At 35.1% G+C, this 20,829-nt stretch overlaps 1 protein-coding gene across 3 annotated transcripts in view; it reads right to left on the bottom strand.

Annotated features, from left to right (window-relative positions):
• LOC106894931 (lysine-specific demethylase 4C-like) overlaps window positions 1-19,819 on the bottom strand; it is a 215,556-nt gene extending 195,737 nt beyond the window's left edge. For all 3 annotated transcript variants that reach the window (XM_014953965.1, XM_014953967.1, XM_014953966.1), the window contains exons 1-2: window positions 19,720-19,819; window positions 14,131-14,268 (exon numbers count right to left, since the gene is read on the bottom strand). In XM_014953965.1, the coding sequence (XP_014809451.1) occupies window positions 14,131-14,268; window positions 19,720-19,773 (192 nt within the window). In that variant the 5' untranslated portion in view covers window positions 19,774-19,819. The remainder of the gene's footprint in view (window positions 1-14,130; window positions 14,269-19,719) is intronic.
• Between the last annotated feature and the right edge of the window lie 1,010 nt (window positions 19,820-20,829).

Below are 20,829 nucleotides of genomic sequence, written 5' to 3'. Positions count from 1 at the left end.
CTCTTGCAAGACAAGCTCTTGGCGAGTACACAGGAGAGGAGCTCTCTCACAGAAAATGTGAATCTGCCTAAAAAAATACATGTAGAATTTATCACAAAAGTTGCAGACCCAAAAAGTTGTAGCTGAACCACTGGCAGTCATTATTAACACGAAAAGTCTCCACTCTCTGAGGGGAGACCTCATCTATGTTTACAAGTTCCTAAAGGGTGGGTTGAAGGATGTTGGAGCCAGACTCTTTTCAGTGGTTTCCAGCGATAGGACGAGGGGCAACGGGCACAAGCTGGAACATGGGAAATTCCACTCAAAAATGAGGAAGAACTTTCTGGTGAGGGTGACAGAGCCCTGGAGGAGGTTCAGGGAGGTTGTGGAGTCCCCTTCTCTGTAGGTTTTCAAGCCTTGAGGCAGTTCTGAGGAATATGCTCTAGGCAACCCTGCTTTAGCAGGGGAGTTGGACTAGATCTCTAGAGGTCCCTTCCAACTCTGTCGAATCTGTGAATCTGCGTGAATCTGTATAATCATGTCTGAAATTAAATTTAAAAATTGCTTGCTTTTTAGAGATACTGAATTATGCTAGCAGTCAATAGGACCTGAATGAGTTTAGTATCTTCCAGAAGTCAGAAATAAAAAAGTCTGGTTAGCAGTAAAAGCTTGTCAAAATACATGTATGCCAAAGTAACTTTTTTAAAAAAAATAAAAATAAAAAAATCACTCTTGCATTGCAAAGTTAGCATTTAATTTATCCAGGTCAAAAACACTGCAAGAACAGATTTTCTGATATTTATTTCCATATTCTACCCCAATCAAAGACATGAAATTCAAGAGCATAACACTTTTTGAAACTTTTCTTCATCTAAAAAAGCCCTCTGAAAAAATTTTAATTGTTCCCCAACTAAAGCAAAGACCTCATAATTTTGAGTATCAGATTCAAGAACTGCAATGTTTATAAGATTTAGGGGCAGTTTCTTTTAAGGAGTCTGACAGACTAGGTCTACAAGATCAAGCAACTTATCAACAGTTTGTCAACACCACAAAAGGAAAGTGGGGAAAGCCACATTAAGTACTGCAGGGATGTTCCAGTGACAGCCACAAGAGGACCATGGAAGATTTTACACTTTTCCAGGAATAAATAATAGAGCTATATAACCAGACCCTATAATAAGTAAGAAAAATTGGAAGATTTAAGAAGAGACTGACACAGCCTGAAGAACATGCAGAATGTCATTCTAAGATGATAAGCAAAGATAAAATACACATCTTCGAACTCTCCATTATAATAAATAGGAAATGCTCCCTAGGTTCTAATATGTACCAATAGTTTAAAAAAAAATAATTAGAATGTCTGGAAGGATGCCTCAGGGTGTTTCTTATATGTTTCTAATCTTAAGAAACAAACATTGAGATTGTTTTATTTTTAAAAAAATATATATGTACATGTATATGCCACACTGCCAATGGGCTAACTGGTTAAAAGTTTGCAGATCTGTTTCCCTCGTGCAGCACATGGGCTAGTACTACATTCCAGAGGCCAAAGATCTATAGTACATACAGGTAAAGATTAGAAAACTTTTCTTAGATTATTCCTTTCAGTGATTTGACCATCAGAAACTGATAAATATTATTAATGAGCTTCCATCTTTTTATTCTTACAGACCCTCTTTTTGTTGGAATTCAAACAAAGAATGTGAAGGAAAGGGCAGAAATAAAGCAAAGCAAAGCCTCTACCTGTTTTGCTGCTAATATTCCAATTATTACAGGTAAAGACGCTTTACTGAAATCCTCTAAGTTGTTCATCACCTCTTCATTCAGATTTACTGACTAATGCTGACTCTTTCTGATGACTTTGTAAAAAGAGAGGAAAAAAAAAATCCAAATATGCTGTCATTTACTTAAAAAGACACCAGTGCTCTACACTCTCTTTTACAAGATGCTCTAAACTGTTTCTTTTATAAGATGTTCAGGATTTAGAAATCATGAACAGTAAAATGATGGAACTGTCCTGTTCTCAAAACACTATCACCACTCAATGGAGTCATATATGAGGACCTGATGATTGACTGTTCTACCTACATATGCATGAAACATTTATACACTAACATATGGCATTTCATTTTTCTGAACAGATGATAGAGAACTGCTTGATAACAATTATTAATAAATCAAAATCAAAGATTTTGAAAAGAAAACTATTTAGAAAAGAAAGAAGAATTCAATTAGAATGCTTTTGAAGAAATTTATAAACTTAATATAGTGACAAGTAAACCACTTAGACTTTTTAACAGCTATTGCAAAGAGCATTATGGGAAGAAAAGCCCTGCAAACGTATCTGTGCTTAGAGTCCCTAAGCCCTAGCTGCAAATATCAAACCTGCATCATTGTATATGATTCAGTCGGAAAACGAACTGGCATGTCCAGAATTTGCCGTTACCTTTGCCCAAAGCACGAGAACAAAACCTGTACTTTCCAACAAAATACTTCTAATTTTTGCACCAATTAAACTATTTTACTTTTAATACTCTACTTTTTATTGACAGTATTAAATACTCGAGACCAACCACTCTTTGTAGGAGGTGGGTACTTCTTTGGTATTCTTTGATACTTCTTTGATATTAATCTGTTTGCACACAGGTAAAAAATACATATCCCCTATAGCCAACAGTAATCAAACAGCAAAAGAGGATTGGGATGGCACTTCAGAAATTCTATTTGGATCTCCCTCAGTCCCTTAAAGCTCTCACTTTTGTCTAGATCACACTTTCAGTACCTCAGCAACTTATGTTCACTTTTTCTTCACTGTTTCTTCTCTCTCCACTTCACAGCTCCTCACACATCTTTTCCACAAACTCTCTGCCTCCGTTTTGGGTAGAGGACTGCCTGACAATAAGTTAAGGATATTTGCTATTTATAGATTTAGTCATACCAAGTAGCTTAATACTGTCTTATCATTATTAGCAGCTCCTCTATATCAAAAAAAATCTGAAGTACAGCCAAAACCACAATTTAGCTGAGTTAGAGTAAAAATCGAAAAATAAAACTCTGTGTCATTTTTTCAGGAAATTACTTGAATGTGCCAGCATTCAGCTAAACCAGTGTTGCACCAAAGTTAACTCAGACTACAAACTATAGCATATGATGGATTTAATCTTTTTCTTACTATCTCTTCACAGTTATATTCCATGCAGGCTGTGCCATTTCAAAACTTACTGGTTTTACTTACTTTTTACTGTTCATTATTGTTTATTGTCATCCTGATGTCACAGCTACAAAAAATGTAACCAATCATTTATTTCTAGAATCTCCCAAGATCTTTCCCGAAGTCTGATATTCGTCATATTGCTGTTACTATCTCTGTAATAGTTTATTTCACAAAAAAAGCATTTTAATAATTCCACCACCTCCAAGTAACTTGCTTTGCAGTCACAGATATTCAAGGTAGTTCTATGATATGCAGACTTGAACTCAGGTATCTGCGTTTGTCTCACTGACTTTCTTGAGGATTTTGTAGTAAGGGTTAGACTTTGCCTCACTCAAGAAGACAACAGTGTCTTTTCTCTGCCCAGCATGAAACTTGTATAAATATAGTAACTGTGACAGCCACCCCTTATTCTTTTGTCCACTTTAACTGACTGAAGAACTCTTCCTCTTACACTCAGCAAACTCTAGCACATTATTTCTTTATCCTTTTCTTATCACCCCTTTGCAAATATACTCACACATTAGAGGAAATTGAAGTGAGGACAGGTATGAGACTCACTTAATTAAATGAGCTAAGGCAGCACTCTCTGTAGTTTCCAAAAACATTGAATTTCTTCAACAAAACTGTACTTTTTCAGCAAAAGAGTACTAGAATTATTTTTAACTTCAAGCACATTTGCCAAGGAATTAGCATCTGTTTCAAAGACGCTCAATAGATATACTGAACGCTACCTATACGGATTTTTTTTCTAAAATCTTGCCCAATCTTAGATTCTTACATCCTGATTAACAAATTAATGACTGATGCGCTAAGCCAAGTATATCAAAGCTCTGTCATCATACACACAAAAAAGGGAAAAGAACATAGAAAAGGGGATTTTGGTGAGTTTTTTTGATTGTATCTTTCCCCTTTTTGAGTAAAATTTTACAGTCTCTCTCTCTTGAGTCATTGGAAACAAATAAAAAAAGGGCATGAAACAGAAACAAAACAAAATGGCAGTACTTGAACTAAATTCCTCCTCTAAGTACATCACAGATTTATCCCCACAGCACTCATAATAATGCATCGGAATACTCAGACCTCTGTCTTTCTTACATACTGTGATTGTTCTCAGTACAGTTTTAAAAGGCCACCAAAACACAGCATTTACTGTCCTGTGTTAAGGTGTTCAGAAGTAAATGAAATAACTTAAATGGAATAGGTTAGAAAATCCAGACATAAACAAAATTATATCAAAATAAAATAAGTTTTTTATTTTTCATTCAGATGTTTGCTGGATATTTCAAACAAGACTGCTCCCAAGAAGCTGTCTAATTGCCTAGACCAATCCATCTTCTTATAAATAGATACATATATATATATTTGCAATGGAAACTTCAGGTGAAAAATGGTCCCCCAGAATCCCAAGCCTATGAGATGTCACACGGCAAAGGTGACATCAGATGGTTTTGTTATTAAGATCTGAAAGTTGGTAATTGATCTGATGAGGTTGCTGAATACTTGAGATCATATTACATACAGACTAAACAAATATAGTCTTAACTGATGTTACTTCGTTAGATTAGTCGTAAATCTAAAAAAGAATTAAATACCTTATTTCAGTCTAAGAATATATGCAACGTCTTCTAATGAACCCTACAGAAGTGCACCCTATCTAAAAGATCAATAGATCTTTTTGTTTGGTGTTAATATTGTAATTGAGTTAAGAAGTGGTTCCTTATAAGCTCAGAGAAAGACGACACTTTCAAGGTGATTGATTTTACCTTTTCTCCCAACAACTTGAAAGTGGTTAATGCTTTGGGCAGAAAGACAAACCTTAAAAACTGAATACAACCACACTAGCACTGAGGTCTTAATTCAACTTTTTTTGCTACAAAATATTTCAGAAAATATCAAGATACACTTCAATAGCCTCCTGTTTGTGAAGACTAGCAATATTTTTTTAACATGGATTTTATCTAAAATCAAACCAATACAATACAGTTCATTTAAATTCCTTTTCAAGAATTCTGAACCCTAAGATTTCTTAACTTGTAGCATATAAACAAGTCCTACTCACTCAAGTAGCAAGCACAGTGGGGACACTAAACATGCAGGTCAGGCAACCTCCCATGTTCAGATGCTGTTTCACATACCTGCTAGGCTACATAAGCTCATTTGTACTAAAAGTAACACCTACACTTTATTTGCCCTGGGGTAGTTACCTCAGGATGTGGGTATATCATTTATTCTTCTTCGCTCGGACAAGCCTTCTCTACTGCTCAGACTAAGTCAAGGATTTTGAATTGTGTGTTTACATTTACAGTGTCTTCTTTCAAATGAAAGCAGTAAAGAGGCCCTATGTGCTTCACATCTATGATACAGCTAATCAACCTTTCTTCTTCATTTTTGCATAAAATTTCACAGACCCTCAGAAAAATGGAGAGAAAATTGCAACTATGTGCTTATCTCCACAGTAAGTACGGCCTGAGACAAACAGGCTAACCTAGTGAGTCTGCAGCAGTGATTCACCTGCAGTAGAGGTGAATTGTGTAGAAGGCCCCAGTAAAAGATACAGAGGTTAACTGAGTAAAAGTCATCTTCATACAAAGCTTCATCTCTATATACAGAAGACTACAAAAGAAAAAGAAAGGAAGAAAAGCCCAAAAAAACACAAACATTCGCCTTCTACATAATGTCACAGACCAACAGAAATTGCATGGAAGAACACCAGCAGAATGGTTGCTACTATCCTAAGACCATAATTCCTTCTTGTGGCAGCAATTTACTACAAAATCCATGAAACAAAAGTGTATCTCACTCTTCCAGTACGAGTAGACCTGGAGGATACTGCCTATTAGAACTACCTAACAATAGAATTCCCTGCTGCAACTGTGGAGAGATGAACTCTCTGATGGGTCAAACAATGGTTGGGAGCAGGGAGTGGCGTGAGGAGTTGGGGAGTAATATTTAGTTGGGGGAGTGGTTGGTTCAGGAGAAGAAAGGTTGGAGTGCAGTGTTTTTAATGGAACTGAACCTGAACACTTAAGTCGTCTATTTGCCTCTTGGGATAGGTTGCCTCCAATTGTGAAAATACAAAATCATTCTAGCAAGGCTAGAGAATTTAATTCCTCTTAGAATAGGAGAGTGCAGTTAATTTTTAGGACAAGTTTTAATTTCACAAATGGTATAAACAAGAGAATGCAAAGATGGCTCACTTCCATTGCCTGGGTATACACTGACTCCTGAAGCACTACCTGGTACCTGTGACATCCATCTGAGCTCTAATTACACTAGATTCACGGTGATTGGTCCTCTTCTGGCTAAACAGAGCAAGACAAAATATCTTAAGCTATCTCAAATGGTGTTGGACACCTGCATTTCAGCAGCTGATTCAAGCCCGCAGAGTCTATTTTGTGAACTGAGAGTCTATTTTGTGAACTCAAATTTATGAGAATTATTTTTTTGTTCAAATTCTTCTTCCTTGAAAAACCTGGAATTAAAGTAAACTCTCTTTACAGGCTGTGACATTAATACATGGACAGAAAGGTACCTAGTGAGAATAAGTTTTCCTCACTAAATCAAGGATAATTATAAACTGCTTTCTGATGAAAAGTAAGGGAAGAAAAACTGTATTGATTTACTTAAAATTTCATATAAATTATATTCTGAACAGGCAAGGTTATTGTAAATTATTGACTTTTTCTATGAAAAAACTCACTTTGTTTGGTAAAAGCTGCTATAAAACAAAAACTCCTAAACACCCTCCAAGTATACCAACTTGGTACATTTATTACTTTGATTAATGAGACTTCTATAATATCACTTAGGAAAAAAAAAAACCACAAAGGAAAACTAGATTCCATCATTTCTACTCACTCACATTTCTACTCACTTACAGTTGCCAGAATGTACTCCAACATCTAAAATCTTATTTTAACAAATTCTCCTCTCATTACTTCCTACTCACAACTGTGTTAAAAAAAAAAGGGGGGAAAAAAAAAGAGTAATCTGATAGTAATGTTGGTTTGATTTTTAATTAGTAAAGCAGTACAGCTTGCATGAGACCTATGTGCCAGAAACATGCATGCAGAACTTAAGTCACAGATTCTATAGCACCATATTTAAAGTTATGCTAGGTACAGATGGAAAATATTCATTAAAAACCTCATTGAGATTTAGAACCACAGAATACATTATACACTACACATAGGTAACAACAGTACTTGCACATAGCGTAGCACAGACTGTGAAAAAACCACAATCATACAAAGTTTCAGATTATGAATTTACTAACCGTTGCTTTACCAAAATAGGAAGCTACAATAAACAAAAGAACATAATTCTCTGTTGCATTTACAGATAAAAATATTGCTATTATTACTATTCCTTTTTACTCCTAAAATCATTACAATTCTACATTCAGTATGTCACAGTACTAGAAATAGAGAAGTGTGCAAGTTGCGTCCACTGTGAGACCGACAATCTTCCATTACAGTAATAGGTTTTAAAGGGGAAAGTTTTAACAGCTGCTGTTCTCAGGAAATGCTGAGCTTGTGCTGTAAGAACCAAACAGGGGCAGTAAATGATGGCAGTGAGATGGGCAAAAATAAAGGATAAGGAACAGCTCAAGATAAGAGAAATAAACAAAGAAAAAAATAAAAGAGAACTTCCCGTAACAACTATAAAGCTGAAAATACACCATGGCACTGTGATTATGAAGAGAAATGTCAAACTGCAGAATACACAGGATTTGCTCTGAAGTGGTGTACTAACATCAGACAGTAGTGTACTAATCAGAAATGGTAATCATGCATGCCTCCTGAATCCTTGTAAGATTTCATTAGGAGTCAAGTCAATAAGGTGGCTAGTTATGATTTCCAGCAAGTAAAAACATTAATTTGTATATCTTGAATGACGCTGATATCACTGCTGACTGGTATCAAATGTATCAACATGCAGTGTTTAAAAAAAAAATTTCTTTGACAGCAGTACCTAATTCAAACTAATAAAATAGGCCGACATAAGAATCACTCATGAGCTCATACACAAAGCTATTTCTGACATCCAGTACTAAAACACTGCTGTAGGAGTAGCAAGATACTTTTTAGCCGAAGCCTTTAAATCATTCACCTATATTTAAAAAGAAATAAAAACAATGGGACAATTTAGTAGAATTTTTATTTTGGTTTTTAAACAGTCAGCTAATATTTTACTCTACAAAACCAACCTAAATATAATTCTCATTGAAAAAATTATTATGTCAATAAATTATGAGAGGTGCTTTTCTGTGGTAAGCATAACTTCTTCTCAGATACATTTATTTAAGACATATATATTGTCTCTCAATATATATTTCATAATAAATATATTGTTTGGATAGCATAAGCTGGACATGGCTGTCCTCAAGACAATGACTCTCTTTTACTCAAACAAAATAGGATACTAAATAACTTTTCTTCCCTTTGAAACAGTCATAACTGCTCCAGGCTGCTGCAGCACAAAAACAAAATATCTTCACAAAGGTCTCCAAACAGTCAAGCTGAAAATCTAAGCCAAAGTTTCATTTAACAGCCTGTCAGTTTTTTGATGTGAAGCTAATGAATGCAGTGGCAAACAAATCCATCAAACCTAACATCAAAACAACTGCACTTCATCCCACCAAAGGGAAAAATACAACCTGCAGGCCAGCACTTTGATCTAACCTATCCACAGAAAACATGTTTCTAAGCAGCTAGCACTGAAGAATATTCATGAGTAATTACTTGCTTAATTTTATGAAAGAAAGCAATAACACTTAAGTAGCCCGAGCTTCAAGTAGAAAAGGTTGGTAGACTTCTCTCCTCAGGTTCTACATATCAGCAAAACAACAAAAAGCTTCCAAGCACCAACATCTGAAAACATATCACGTCTTAAAAGTAGCTGCAATACAAAGGAATCATTATAATGACTAGTAAAATCACCTAGTGTGACTCTATCCCTGATAGAAGGCAGTAAAATTTACATGCATTTATACTGAGTGAAAGTCACCAAGTGGTGCCACAAAACAGACACACAAACTCAAAACACAGACTCACACAAACAGTGAGCAACAACAGCAGTATTCAGAAATGCTAGAGCTTTCTCTGAAAGCTTTTGGAAGTATGGGTATCAGTTTGGGCAAGGGGTGATGTTGAGTTGTGAGAGACCCTGACACAAGGACTTGGAAAAGCAACAGACAGGGGAATGTAGGGATTCAAACAATAACCAAAGGCAAATGGAAAGAAAGAAACCAAAATAATCACCCCTGCATAAAGAGAGCCCTGACAAACCTGCTCACATCACCAATCTCCTGGACGTTTCCTACACAGGACATCCACCTCAGCCCAATTCTCTGTTTTGTGAACTACCTTGACCAGTCAAGCTCAGGTGAGACTATGCAGTCCGGAAGCTCTGCACAAGGTCAAAGGATGTGCTTTCTAGGGGAATTCACTGTAATTGGGAACTGATTTACCAATAAGTAAGTTTTTCAAACATTTATGAAACAGCAGCAAGGGAAAAAAGGAATTCCAAGTAAGAAAAGAAAAATGCCTGCCTGTTCACAAAAGCACAGTATCTTATTCAGAATTTAAATCTGTTTCCAGTTCTCTGTATCAAATTAGAGTGCATAACATTCCACCAGAACTTCTGCTATCCACCAGAATTAAAATTTGGACAGGTGAAAAACATGACTGAGAACCCCAGGTTTGGCACCTGTAAGTGAGAGTCTTGCACTGTAGGTCTTGTATTTGGGCAACACTGGCATTCATTAGAAATAACAATTACAATAGACAAAAGTATGAAACTAATAAACACAGATGATCCACAGCTTTGGAGGTGGGCGCAGAGGTTGCCCTGCCCTGCAGCTAATAAACTTTAGGAATATAAGATTTTTCTCACACTACTGAAGTGTCTTTTATCCAATTATTCAGAAGAATTTTTATTTCATTAAACATAAAAAAAATTATGTGTAAATACTTCTACTTAGCAATTCTAATACCTAAATATCACCCCTTGTTCAGCACACAAATTATCTACTCAGCCCAAATCAAAGTAGATACCTACAGAATATACAAGCTAGTTGCCAATGGCAAATCAGCTTTACCAACAGTAACAAAATGCACTGGAGTAAGAAAACTTGAAATACGTGTCATGAAGCTACATATTTACATCCTATTCCAATAAATGACAAAATTCACAGAAGCCTGAAGAAATAGCCCATCTGCCCATATTTTGTACCATTTATTTTTTTTCTAAAATAAACAGCATTCAACAAATCAAAGTCATAGGATGATGATGAATAATATCTAAAGCTTAGAGTGCCTCTCACCCTCACGGAACATGGCAAACACAACTGAAGTATTTGTGAGCTGAGTATTACCTACATTTGATTCTCTAAGTCCTGCCATTACTGTACATCAGCACTTCACTAACATCCCTCTGCACCACAGCCATTTGCCAAGCATCTTCAGGACAGCATGACTGGTTTGTTCCTTTCACCAGTATCCCATATTTCTCCTGCCCTGTGTTCTTGACAATGGAAAAGGACAAAAAAAATTACACCATTTCTCCCCTATATTTGGGGGGACTTCTCGTATAGCTGTTATTTCACTACTTCTGCCTTTTTCTGTTTGTTTGTTTTTAATTTACTTTTTACTCCTGCCTATTTCTGTCCAACTTAATTCTGTCCAAAAGCAAGAACGCAGCCCAAAGCAGCAGCCAAATTATAGCAGAGAGCACACAGGAGGTGCCACCTGGTATTATTCTTCGTGTGTCACCCCCGAGTGGAAGTCTTAAACAAACACCGGAAAACAAGCTGGAGGTTACATCCTTGCTCCCCGGCTTCAACTACTACAGGTAGGTAGGGCACACAAATTTAAACCAAGATCACAAGTTTAGCATTTTAAAAGACAAAAAGTAATTTTTGGAATTTGCATACTTAGTGTCTGATTTACCAAAGTTTGCAATACTGAGCGTCTAAATGATCCCCAATTAAACATTTGCAATTGATTTCTCAAAACTTTTAACACCATCTCATTTCATGGAGGAAAGTAATATCGTCACATAGCCTAAATATTTACTACAACTTTAATGGAAATCTTTCCCCGATTTTTTTTTTCCAAAATTAATGAAGAATGAATATTGACTGTACTTCAGGGTGTTTTCTTTTTCTAATAGAGAAATCCAGCTGTAAGCAATTGGAAACTACTCTGTAAAAATAGAAGTGTTCCTGTAGGAAGACAAATAATTGGTCATCAGTATATAATATTCTCTAAGAATGCAGACACAAACTGACATAGATATTGCTATATTTTGCTGATGCAGGCAATTTCTGCAGTACAATACAGGGGAACCCAGGGATCCAAAATATTCACTTCAGTTAGAATTCTTGTACATAGCACGAACAGAAAGAAAACACGTAAGTTAAACAAAACATCAGTACTCTGAAGAATGATAAATGAGAATGCAAGTTTGTATGGTGGTTTTTTTCTTCTAAATGAAATTACCAGAGCTGCAAATCAAATTTACTAAAATACCTAAAATATTAGTTATATTATTTGAGCACTCAGACTTCATACTTTTTTAATTAATACTTTCAGAAAGTTTCCTGAGGTTATGATAAAACTAATAATAGCTATCCTCATGTTTTTCTAGAGAAACGCCATAATCAAGAGTACCCAGTTTGCAATAACTCTATAACTTCTGTGTGCTTTCAAAGTGTCATATAATTACAGTTTAAGAACAGATAACCAGTTATAATACTTTCTTCATTTGACTTTGAATTATTTACCCTATTTGTAAAGCGTAAACAACTATAAGTATTATGAAGAATTATTTTACCATCTTTCCAGTAGCTCCTCTCTTCTTACACACTTCCATTAAAAAATATTTTTAAAAATACTACTATTTGCACTTCCTACTATGTTCTTTTTCATTTAAAAAGGCAAGAAAAATACTTTAATTCTCATTCTTGTGGTAATAAGTCATAAAAAATAAGCAAGTAATATTAAGCTTTTTGACTATTTGCCAAAGAAACTGGAATTCACATTTGACAACGGCATCTAGGATTTCTCCATAGAGAGAGACTCTTCATTATTGCTTCAGCTGCCAGTTTGAAACATCTAAATTCAACTGCAGACAACGCAGAACTATTTTACTTTCTTACACTATATGAGCACAACATTGCTCCTATGTGCAATAATCACAGAACACAGAATTCGGTGTCCTACAATGAAAGTTTTATCCATATGCTAGAGAATTTTGACTAAACAAAATGGTATTTAGAATGTATAAGCCAAGACTTAATAGCCAAAAGTTCAGAATTTCAGAACCCTTTTTGGAGTTGAGTAAAGGAATAAAATTTCATTAGCTTTAAAAAATTACCTTCTAACTCTGCAGAATTTTAAATGTGACATGGAGTTTATAGTACAATACAATAATTGAGAGGCATGCTGGAGGCATAAAACATTTAATAGATTGTACCGAGGCAGCTGCACACCAAATGGTAGACTATTTTTTTAAAACATGAGAAATATGACACCCGTACACCAAAAAGGACGTAGCTGCAGGTATCACTACCTCTGCTTTGCTATATCCAGAGAGAAAGTTTGCTATTCCTGAAGTTCAGCTGAATAAATTTTAGAGCCACACCACATTCATACGTGTTAAAGTCCAGGACCTGCCACAATTAACTCATGTGTCTATGCCTGTATTCCTCCTAACTTTGTTCCACTGTACTATCTATATAAATTCCAAGCTTTCTAACACATTGAGTTCTTTTAATTAACTTTACAGCTAACAGGTAATCTTTTGGCTATTAAAAACACAACTTTCCGATTAAAGATAAAGACCAGCCTGAACAAGTTAGATGCATATTGATGTCTTCAATACTTTCACTACTGTTAGTGTATGCATACAGAACATGTGGAAAAAAATATTTAAAAAATTTTTCCCTTTGGAGCATATTCAGTCTCATTAACTATAATAATCTTAGAGTCATAAATTTCCACTATTTGAAAACTGTCTCATCACAGCCTTCCAGTCCCAAGCATTTAATGAGCATTGACTATCATTACTTAATTTTTGAACCTGCACATCTCATTTTGCCCTTTATTCCATGTCAGCTTATCAGCATTAAGCAAATCACTATTGAAAAAGGTTTTATCAGTAACGAAAAAGTCAATGCAGAGAATGCCTCTGGCTTAAACATTTTAGACAACACAGTAACCAGAGCTTACAAAAGTCATAATTCTGAGAAAAATAACAGAATACTGAAAAATAGTAACAAACTTCCGCTGAACAGATTACACTTTCTTGATTTTGTGTATTTACTCACATGCTGTATATGAAAATAAGCAAAAATATCTATGCCATGTAACAAAATTTCAGTTTAACATATCTTCAGAAAAGCAGACCTGATTTTAAAACCTGAAATACCTACTCTGAGTTTACAGTTTGTTTATAATATTGCATTAAAAGATTTCTCATCTTCAATGTCATAAGTGGAACTTGTTTCTTGAAACTTTGTTTACATTTTAATTACTTATGTTTCTTTCCAGGTATCAAAATTCCTTGTTTAAATAAAGTGCTTTCACAAATGGTAGAACTTAGAGGAGGTTTAAGAGCAGAAGTCAGCTGTCTTCAGATATAATGACCTCAGTAAGTGTAGCTTCAACTTAAAAAAAATCCATAAATAGAACTGGTTTTAAAGAATATGTAGAGTAAGCTGCAAATAAAAACCCACTACTAAGGGGAACACAGATTGCTCGAAGTATAGTACCCATTAGGAAAAAAACAACTGTAAATAAAATTTCAATAGCAGTATAAGGTACTACCTGATCTAATAGTTCTCCCTTTCTCATTGGCTTCCATAGATTGTCACAAAGAAATAACCACAGGAAAGATTTCCTTACGCATCAGTTTTCTGCAGCATGACTTACCAACTTCGCTGCTTTTCCATAATCAATCCATCGGATGGTGGCAAAGTTTGTTGACTCCGCGCAGTTAAAACCGTGGTTAAATCCTGCATGGTATCCATATGGGAAAGTAATCATAAATTCTCCTGCCTCTTGTGTAACCTGTAGCATAAAAAATAAACAAACAAACAAAAAAGCAAACACAAAAAAACCTCAAAGTGAAGCACAGTACAAAAGTAGTTCTGCTACCAAGCAGTGAAAACTGCATTTGTCTTTGCAACTACCTAGAAAGAAAGAATTTTTTTCTCCTTGCACACAGTCGTGAGTTAACGCAAGCAGAATAGTACACTTCAGACAGACATTTACTATAAAATACATAGCTACATGTATTACTTTACAAATTTAGAAACTACTTTCAAAAAACTAATCTTGGAACACAGGTAGTAAAACCCGGAAAAGACAGCACAAAGAATACATCAGTCTTCCTGACTGAGAGGAAGCAGAGACAGGCTGGACTAAATTCTCCCAATTATCATCCCCAAATACTAATACCAATCAATTGTTGAAGAAATTACTCTGTCCAGCACCCTGAAGATGTTTCTCTGGAATGGCAGAGAACTTTTCCTGGAAAGCCTGCAGAGAGACCTTATTCTCACCCTTCTCTCCCCTACTCACCCATTTCAAAAACCCATAACTGAGGGTCTGATTTGCCTTTTAAGTCACTTACTATTGATGATCAAGTATAAAGGAGGAGAAACTCTAAGTTAATGAGCCTTAGCAGTTAAAGAAAACAATGTTGTTCATCCCAAAGCAAGACACTGGATATATTTATATCCTCTCAGGCAGTATCTTTAAAACATTTTGGACAGGAAAGAAGGAAGAATAATTAATGACAATTGCCCTGCACCCATTCTTGAGCCTCACAGCTACTAACACCAAGGGGATTTTTGCACTGGAAATGCCATGCAGAATGTCTCAACGTAATGGCATTAAAACATCACTTTAGCTATTACGTCAAACTTTTTAATCTGTCCCTGTCCTTCCCCTCTTTCTCTTAAAGTACAATTTATGAGAGCAAAACTCTGATGCTATTGACAACCAGAATTCTAAATACTTAAAGGACGAGCGGCCTGGAAGGAGATTCTCAGAGGAAAAATTTGACTACAGGTAAGCTCTGACATTGCTTTAGAGAATAAGCAAGGGTAATTCCAAAGGACTGATCTGTTCTTTATAAGTGCAGTAAAAAGAAAAAAAAAATAGAAAAAACAACTACTAAAAAATTACTGCCATAGCAATATTTTGTATAGCCAAAAAGAAACCAAATTCCTAGCAGTTATCAAAATGGGATATCATATAAAAGGATTCTAGAATAAATTAATAGAAAAATAGGCTAAGGTAAACAAATCACTGGTCAGGATATTCTCTTTCAAGAGAGAAATCTTATCTTCCTGTACATGGATGGACTGCTGCTCTTCTCTGGATGTGAAGAAAAGAAGAGACTGTACTTCTTGTCAGTCACTAATATTCTCTCTGCTCAGAGACAGCTTTAATCTCTGAAAGTCACACCACCAAAGACTGTATCGAGGATAGGCTAGTCAGACTACAAATCTGTTTTCTGAAGTATCTGAAAAGAGTTAATCAATAAACTAGAAGATCTGGAAGTAAAGAGTTAAAAGAGATTCCCCATATTCTGTTTGGTAAGCCTTTTGACACGAAACACATCAGACAGCAGGCTCACTGAAAGCAAACAGATCATTTAAATGAAGCAAATAATCTGAGCAATGACTGATGACCATTCAATAAGACGCATTTGCTGATTACAGGAAAATAAGGGGACTTCATAGAGATTAAAAAGGCTGTTTTCATTGTGCGACAAGGCTTTGCATAAGTAATACAGTAAGAAAAACTGTTAGGACAAATATGACTCTTTTTAGGGAAAGACATGAATTGAAATCGCAAAAAAGGAGAGTTAAATTTTAATCACCAAAATTAACACTCACAACTCGAAATACTTTTCTTATTAACATGCCAGGTCTTAAATCTCAGCCTTTTGTTGGCATAGTTGTCTTATATTCAGTTTCCACTTTTAGAATCCCCCTTTTCTCCTCCCTCAAAATTCTCATCTTACAGTTTTACAAATACTTTGTGTTTTTTTTTTCTTAATGCAAGGATAAATACACAGGGATAGCACTTCAAGATATATGTTTCTGACTGTATTGTAGGACGAAGGAAAGAGGAAAACAAGAAAAAACATATTTAGCTAACAAAGCTAAAGAATAAAATTGGACATTGCATTTTGCATTTGCACTTTGCAAGGTTAATTTTTTGTGGGTTCACATTTAGTGTGTACATGCAAAAGCACATACAGGTGCATATATTATAACTGCTACTGTAGGACTCAAACAATCGCTGTGGGAATGTTTAAGAAAGATTATTCTCAATTCTAACAATTGCGAAATTTATCTCAATACACCCTCCCACTGCTGACAGTTTAGCAGGTGTTCTATTGCAACAAGCAGCAGTTCAGCTGCCACCTGGTAGGCGTAGGCTGACTTATCAGCATGCAGCACATTTCCACTTCTATCACTTTGAGACATGAGAGATCACAGCCTGGTTCTCTCTATTCACTTTCTCACTGAATCCCATTAATTACAATTACACTTGGGTACAGCCTGCTTCCTCCCAAGACTAGGTGACAGAACCAAACTAAAATATTTAACTGTTTCTAGCAATTTTTTTAATTTTTTTTTTTCTAATTAGAATACAGGAATAATCAAGACACTGAAGTAAGAACATCAGCTCCCTTACCCACCTCAAATGTGTGGTACTGAAAATAAATATGCTAGCATTTTGCACTATGCTACTTTAAACACCAACCACTGAAAATTACACTGTTCACAAAGTAATGTTCTGTAAATCCAAAATGATAAATCTAGTTATAAAACCTTCCAGTTTGGAAGGTTTCATCTGACACTTCATAACAAAGCACAAGGCTATGAAAGAAATCAGTATTTACCTATAAATTACAAAAACGAACTCAGCAACTACATTTCCATATAATAATATATCATTCAGAAAACAAACTACTTAGATGAATATAATTTATTCAAAAAAGCTTGCTTTTCACAGCAGGCAGTATCATTCTAAACGCCTACATTTCTTCAATTTTATACATATATTGATTTAAGCATGAAAAATGAAGTGGTATTCCAAAACACATAACAAATCAGTGGCTTTATCCCACCTAAATGTCTACCTCACTCAGTTTCTTTTCCTTAACAGTAAAGCTGTATTTCTAACAAGGTTCTTCTTATCAAGTAACCTTCTAAAATTTGCTTCCACTCAGTTTTACTAAAAGCATGTCATATAATTGGCAGGATCAGTTATTGCTGTTCTACTAGTAGTAGTGCTAGGTAATTATTGTAGACACCGATTATTGAAGTGTAGACATTGATTACTGGTATGCAGATGCCTGCATAATTTATATTTTGCTGCAAAATACTATTTTCAGGAGAGACCAAGAACATCTCGAACTGTTGATAAATTTCTGTTGTAAAATCCATTTAAAGACATACTCTCTCTCCAATTATGTTTCCTTCTTCAACAACGGATTCATGTCACTGTTGTAAAATCCATTTAAAGACATACTCTTTCTCCAATTATATTTCTTTCTTCAACAATGGATTCATGTTCTTCGGATGGCAGTTCTTCAGCTACGAAGTGCAGTATGTCGTAATATTATCCTATAAATTCTTGAGGTTATAAGTTTCTGTATTCATTCACTTGAAGTATTTTGCTTGTTGCAATACTATATATTTTTCAACACGCTTGTGCTGTTTTAGCTGCGACAGAATTAAATTTCTTCATAGGAGCTTTATGGGGCTATGTTTTGGATTTGTGCTGCAAACAACGTTGGTAATACTGGTGTGTTTTAGTTCCTGCTGAGCAGTACTTAGACAGCGTCACCTTATCTGCTTCTCACACTGCCCTGACAGCAAGGAGGCTGGAGCTGAGGGAGTGGAGAGAGAAGGAAGGAGGGGAATGTTTGAAGTTCCCAAATAACCATTACGTGTGACGGAGCCCTGCTTTCCTGGAGATGGCTGAATCCCTGTCTGCCGATGGGAAGCAGCAAATTCCTTGCAATTTCTTTGCATGCACAGATTTTCCTTTACCTGTTAAACTGCCTTTTATCTTAAACCATGAGTTTTCTCACTTTTAACCTTCCAATTCACTCTCTCCCCTGCCTTTTATCTTAAACCATGAGTTTTCTCACTTTTAACCTTCCAATTCACTCCCGCATCACACAGGGAAGGGAGAGAGCGAGCAGCTGTGCGGGGCTCAGCTGCTTGCCAGGATTAAACCATGATAATAGTATACTTGAAAACATTCGCTTACATATTATTTCTATGGGCTACGTTTCATACTGTTACAAAAACATCAGCTAAAACAGATAGAAAGCACTGTGTTATCCTATATACTAGGCTGGGAAGCATGATAAGCTAAGTTTGCCTACATAAATCCACATGATAGCAATAAACAAACACAGCAAATGCTGAAACAGAAACCACAATAAAAAACAAGGAGTGTGGCAAGGACAATTTACAGACCTACAGTGCAGCAGGAACAGATTGAGAAAATGTATATATTGCCTGGTTCTTCTGAACACTTTAAAACAGTCTGCACAGTGGGAAACCAAGAATCATAACCCATTAATGATCAAAAGGCTTTTAAAAAACTCACTATAACATACAGATGTTCACACGGTGGACCTTTGAATGAAGCTCTATGCTTCTGAGTAGGCCTACAAAGCTCTTGAATTTAGAAATTTAGAATCTACACAGAATTCAGGATATAAGATATATCTATTTAAAGACAAAGCAATGCAGTAGGAATGCTTTTATTAGCTGGCAGCTATAGGAAGTTCGAAGTGGAAAACAAAGAACGTAGAAAATCTTGTAGACAAGAAGAAACTGAATACGTCAGATGTTTTTGGAAACAGCTATATCTTAAATTCATCCACAAAGAAGAAAGCCAGTTATTCTTCCTACTTTCTGTTTATATAACATTCTTATTAAGTGTCCAGTCTTCCACCACCTAGCAGCACAAAATAATCATTCAACTCCTTTTTAATATGCTACAGGTTTTAAAATACACTTTAAACTAAAAAACAGTGTGTTTGGTTTTATTCCACCTGAAACTTTTTAGGTCATAATACCGATAAAGGTACATTTAATTGCATAAGAAAATACAATATACAGATAATACAGATATGAAACATTTATTTTAAAATATTAGGTATATAACTTGCATTAACACAACTAGTTATTAAGTGTTTCAGTCAACAGAATATCACATGCAAGCTTGCATAGAAATAAAACAGAAACTTTTAGATAAAGATTATGATGGTTAGAACTGTTTTCTGCTAGAAAATTCCAAGCTAAACCATATAAAAGTCCTAATAGTACAAGCATTTGTTTTCATTTTTTCATGGAGTCAGTGCCTAGAAAAATTAAAATTCCTTTTTTGCCTCAACTTTACTATAAACAGTCCTTATAGTAAACACAATCTAAGTCAATGCATGAATGTGTAGTTTAAAAATAAGCACCAATGTACCTTGTCAAAAGGAATTCCATACTTCTTCAATATTGATGGAGAAATCAGAGTCATCTTGTGGCGAAGAAAAGCATCACATCCTTGAGAACTGCTTGGGAAGAACCCTAATAAGGCAAAAAAAAAATCTTTTATTTATCTTTTATTTAAAACAAGCAGGATTTTTTTGTAATATTTTACAATACATAATACTGTTCAAACTTTTTCTAGAATTTTCTGTCATGTCTTTGCTAGGTTCCAAGAGCTTTATATAAAAATCAAATGCCCCTCCTAAGTTTTTCAACTGATTGTCAGGGGCAGGGATGGGGGCAGATTGCAGGGGTTGGGGACTTTTAAAATATTTATTTAAATTTAAAATAAATTTGAATCTGTGAATTAAGGTGCACTTTTTTTAGCCTTTCGAGAAATATTTTATTATTTGGGGATTTATATTTTTTTCACTAACATTCATTCTGCAACCCCTGCACCCAGGAAAAATCAACTGTAGTATATAAATTTAAAAGGATTCCACAAGGACTAGGTTTACCTGGCACTTCCAGACCACCTATACAATAAACAAATACAACTTTGTATCTATAAAAGGCTAGAAAGTATGGCTACTTTCACAGAGGTATCTGGGATGACTGAAAACAGTTGGGGTTTTTTTGCTTCTTTATATCTTGTCTTGATTCCTATAAACAAAAACTGCTTTCCATGTTTGAACTTTCATGATTATTTTGTACCACCCCAAAAACTCTGCTTAGTCCATTAAAACATATAGGAAGAAAAGATTACTTTTATGTGTTTAAACTAGTGTAGCATAATTAGTTTGAGTCTACTGTAAAAAAATAAAAATTTATGAACACAAAATTGGGTAAAAAAAGATTCTCCAAAATCATTTTCATTTGCACTATAAATATAGGTAAAATTCATTATAATAAGAAAATCCAAATATAAAGCCATTTAAAAATTATGTCTTTTTTGGGATCAAGGAAGTCATACATAATCCTATTCTTCTATGCAGGAGAACTACGTAAGAAATAAGGACAGAAATGGAAGTGAAGCAACAGAAATAAAAAGAAGTATATTTCACTAATTATCTTGCACAGCAACTTGATACTGGAGAAGACAGAA

Source organism: Calidris pugnax, unplaced genomic scaffold (assembly GCF_001431845.1).
Source record: "Calidris pugnax isolate Ruff unplaced genomic scaffold, ASM143184v1 scaffold178, whole genome shotgun sequence".
Taxonomy (NCBI): Eukaryota; Metazoa; Chordata; class Aves; order Charadriiformes; family Scolopacidae; genus Calidris; species Calidris pugnax.
This window is presented reverse-complemented; position numbering and strand designations above follow the sequence as displayed.